The sequence below is a fragment of the Chrysochloris asiatica genome, unplaced genomic scaffold, assembly GCF_000296735.1.
Source record: "Chrysochloris asiatica unplaced genomic scaffold, ChrAsi1.0 scaffold00026, whole genome shotgun sequence".
NCBI classification, from domain to species: domain Eukaryota; kingdom Metazoa; phylum Chordata; class Mammalia; order Afrosoricida; family Chrysochloridae; genus Chrysochloris; species Chrysochloris asiatica.
This window is the reverse complement of record NW_006408544.1, coordinates 1562914-1567167: the sequence shown is the minus strand read 5'-3', so window position 1 is coordinate 1567167 and position 4254 is coordinate 1562914. Positions and strand designations below refer to the sequence as shown.

At 40.4% G+C, this 4254-nt stretch overlaps 1 protein-coding gene across 1 annotated transcript in view; it reads left to right on the top strand.

Moving 5' to 3' along the window:
* The window catches only part of ZMYND12 (zinc finger, MYND-type containing 12), a 58747-nt gene that overhangs the window by 37372 nt on the left and 17121 nt on the right, over positions 1–4254 (top strand). Inside the window, exons 2-3 of the mRNA XM_006839827.1 lie at positions 1644–1785; positions 3092–3263. Coding sequence (XP_006839890.1) covers positions 1644–1785; positions 3092–3263 — 314 coding nt within the window. The remainder of the gene's footprint in view (positions 1–1643; positions 1786–3091; positions 3264–4254) is intronic.

Sequence of the window (4254 nt, the reverse complement as noted above, 5' to 3'; positions counted from 1 at the left end):
TGGCTACCCCACAGAACCACCAGGGCTCCTTACAGTGGGCTATTATTCAGACACAAAAAAGGAATACAATGTTGATACAGATAAAAAGTGGATGAACTTTGAAAACATGCTAATTATAAGACATCAGATACAAAAAGATATACATTCTATTATCTCATTTATAGAAATGTCTGTACGATGAAAAGTAGATTAGTGGTTGCCAGGGCAAGATTGATGGGAAGAGGGGAAATTGAAAGTGATGGCTAATGGGTATAGATTTTGTTTTTAGAGTGATGAAAATGTTCTGTAATTAGGTAGAGTTATGGCTATACAAACTTGTGAATATACTACAAAAATTGCAGTGTACACTTTATAATGAACATTTGGAATATGAATTAATTCTTTTTTAAAAAAAAAAAAGCAAAGACTCAAAAAACAGGACTAGTGAAGGGTCAGAAATGAGTTTACAAAAAGCACATAAAATATAAAACTACATGCATTCATCTGAAGGTTAGGTTCCAAACCACAACCAAAAAGCAAATATCCCAATAAAGTGAATCACATGACTTTTTTTTTTTTTTGGTTTCCCAATGCATATAAAAGTTACGTTTACACTATACTGCAGTTTAGTAAGTATACTTTATGAAAAAGTTTGACATTTCGTAAGAATTCCTGAAATGCAACATAGAGACACAAAGTGAGCCTATGCTATTGGAAAGATGGCATGGATAGAACTGCCGACACAGGGTTGCCACAAACCTGCAATTTATAATAGACACAATAAAATGAGGTGTGCTGTGGAACTGTTACAGCGCCTTCCTCTGAAGGCCTTACAAATATGGGCATTGATGTACAGGTTGAGACCTAAAAAGGAATACAGTGTTGATACAGATACAAAGTGGATGAACTTTGAAAACATCGGCTAAGTACAAGACATCAGATACAAAAAGATACACATTCTATTATGCCATTTATAGAAATGTCCATAAGATGAAAAGTAGATTAATCTCTTCACATTTGTGTTTTCTTAAAAATGGTAATAACAGATTTTGTTTTGTTTTCAAACAGTCAAAACAGTTACATACAAGGCCACCTGCTGCACCGTTGAGGGTAGAGATGGGGCTGGGGCCAGGTGGGTAGTTCACAGTGTATGCTGTGTAAATTGTACAATGTGAGTGATGCTTTTGAGCCAAGCTGGGCAGTACGGTGGGCCCCATTACAGCAAAACATGTTTGTAATGTGTCTTGGATTTGCTCATTAACTCTAAAGTCCTTTCTCTTCCACAACAACAACAACAAAAAATCCTCAGATTTATCAGCTTCGGTGTTCACACGTTTTGAAAATGACCTAAACAATGCAGAGTGAAAGTTGTTTTTGTTGTTATTAACTAAATAGAATAGCCATCGCATCCCTGTGTGTGTTTGGAACTTGGATGTATGCCTTCAGAAACAGTATCCTTCCTCGACCTCTTCCCAACTCCAACACATTTTCTACATCTTCAAATCATCATATAAAAGAAGAGATTTGGATCTCAGAGATGGCTTTGGCCTCTTGCCTAGTTCACATTGGGCTTATTTTTCTGGTGTCTAGTGCTAAGCTAGTAGTAGGCCAGGAGGATCTTAGACCAGAGTTAAAGATACTGAAATCCATGTCTTTATTGCCAGTGGTGTGGTGCATCAAAGAGCTGACTGGGGCAGCATCCATGAGAAGATATGTCAACTCCTCATTCCACTGCGCACTACCATGCCCTTCTACAATTCAGAGGAAGAACGGCAGCATGGCCTGCAACAGTTGCAGAAGCGGCAGGTACGTACTACACGCTTAACTCTTGGGTGCAGTGAAACAGCCCAGCACAAGGGTTGCACTGTGTGGAAATGACTAAATTGTGTATGTTTATGTACTGTGTATATACTGTATTCCAGGAGGGGAGAGACTTTCATTTATGTCTTTATTTCTTCAGTACCATTTGTTGTATGCTCTCCACATATTTACCAAATACTTGCAGCTGCTAAGTACTGCGATTCAAGCTTGGCTACATAATACAAGTTGTCGTTGTTAGTGCCATTGATTTGATTCCGACTCATAACAACCCTGTATAGGGTCCAGGGCTTATCTTATAGCGCCACACCAGGACTCACATAGTACAAGTAGAAGATTAAAAAATGATGTGTAAAGGTAGCATGAATAAACAAAGGAGATGTGTAAAAATAGCCCCAATCGCTATGGCACTAACAGCAGTTCAATTATTCTAAAAACAGTTCACCCTTTTTAAATCGTAAGTCTCTAAGCACCTGTACTGTTGATCGTGGCCTTAGAATATTAAAGTGGTCTTAGAATAGAGTTAAAGTCACTTCTGATATTAGGTCAACAGTATAATTCCAGAAGGAAAAATAGGAAGTTTCTCCCAAAATTGGCTCAAATCGGCCAAAAGTTTTAGAGAGTCCTGAGATGTTGGCACTTTGCTAAAGTTTTATGAGGAATCTAAGGATAATATTTATTCATTTTATGGGGTCTTGGTGGTGCAGTGATGAAGAACTTGGCTGCTAACTGAAAGGTCAGCTTCTCTTGGGGAGAGAGATGTGGCAGTGTGCTTCTGTAAAGATGACAGCCCCAGTGACAGCAGTGGACACCCTATGGGCAGTCCTGCCCTGTCCTACAGGGTTGCCATGAGTCAGAATCAACTCAACAGCAATGGTTTTTAGTTTATTTTGTTTTGTTTTGTTTTTTTCTGATGAAAATACACATTTTCCTTGGCCTTGTGGAACAGTCCAGATTTTGCATTTTTATATCACCTGTTTTGGGTCACATGGTCCCCTGAATATTTAGTGAGCTCTGGTAGCGTAGTGGTTACGAATCGGGCTGCGAGCCGCAAGGTCAGCAGTTTGAAACTACCAGCCGTTCTGCCAGAGAAAAATGAGGCTTTCTACTCCCGTAAAGATTTACACCCTCGGAAACCCTGTACAGGATCGCTATGGGTTGGAACCGACTCGATGGCACTTAACAACAACTATGTGCTTGCAACCAGTTCCTTAAGTTTTGGTCTCATCAGCAGGTATACCTTCAACTTTTCCTTTAGACTGTCTCATCTGGCTGATTTTGTTTTCTTCCACAGAAGCATTTGATTGAATTCTGCTACACGGTAGCCCAGAAATATATCTTTGAAGGAAAACACGAAGAAGCTGTGCCAGCCGCACTGCATTCTCTTCGTTTCCGTATGAACATGCATGGCCTGAGTTCAGTAGAGCTTGTGCCTGCTTACCTGCTCTTGTCTGAGGCTAGCCTTGGTAAGTGAAATTGACATAAGACCCCCAGACACCTTCAGAGCCTTATTTGCCCATGTTGTTGTTGTTAAGCACCCTAGAGTTGGTTCCAACTCATGGCCCTACTTAGGGTTTCTAAGGAGTAGCCTGGTGGGTTTAAACTGCCAACCTTGAGGTTAGCAGCCCAGTCAGTGCTTATCCTACAGGGCTACACCAGTATTCCCTGTATGCCCATTGTTGTTAAATGCTGTCGAGTCAGTTCCAACTCATAACGATCCTGTATAGGATTTCCAAGGTGGGTTTGAACCACCAACCTTATGGTTAGCAATCCAGTGCTTTTCCTTTAGTGCTATACCAGGACCATGTTGTTGTTGTTGTTGTTAAGTGCTGTTGAGTTGGTTTTGACTCATAGTGACCCTGTATCGAGTTTCCAAGGAATGACTGGTGGGTTTGAGCCACTGACTTTGTGATTCAAACCAACCTTGAGGTCAAGTGCTTTATTTAACAACACCATGCCAGGACCATATTATCCCCTCATTATGGCAAATTAAGACTTAAAATTTTTCCTCAAATTTTTCAGCTTGAGGAATGCTGAGTGTGTTCTTCCTTTTGGTTTTCTGATTCCAGGTCTTTGCACATTTTGTTTATTTATTTATTTTCTGGGTGGGATCTTTTTTTTTCTTCCCTTAAATGTTTTATTGTGAATTATGTGATAATTTACATGGGGGAACATTAGTTTTACATTCATTCTATCATATAGTCTCGTTGCCATGGTTACAATCCCCTCCATGCAATCCTTCCCCTGTACCCCCCAGGTCTTCAGCACACAGTCGTTCTTCCTCTCTGGATCTAAAGTCTCCAGCTGCTCCATCGCTCTACATCATCATCTCTGCCTCTATTTTAGGCATCACTGCTTCTCTGGGTAGGATCCCGCTCTCTGCTCTTCTCCCTTGATGGTCCTAGGGACCTCCGCTCCTAGACTGAAAAGTTAATCACTCCCCTCCTTGCTATAAAA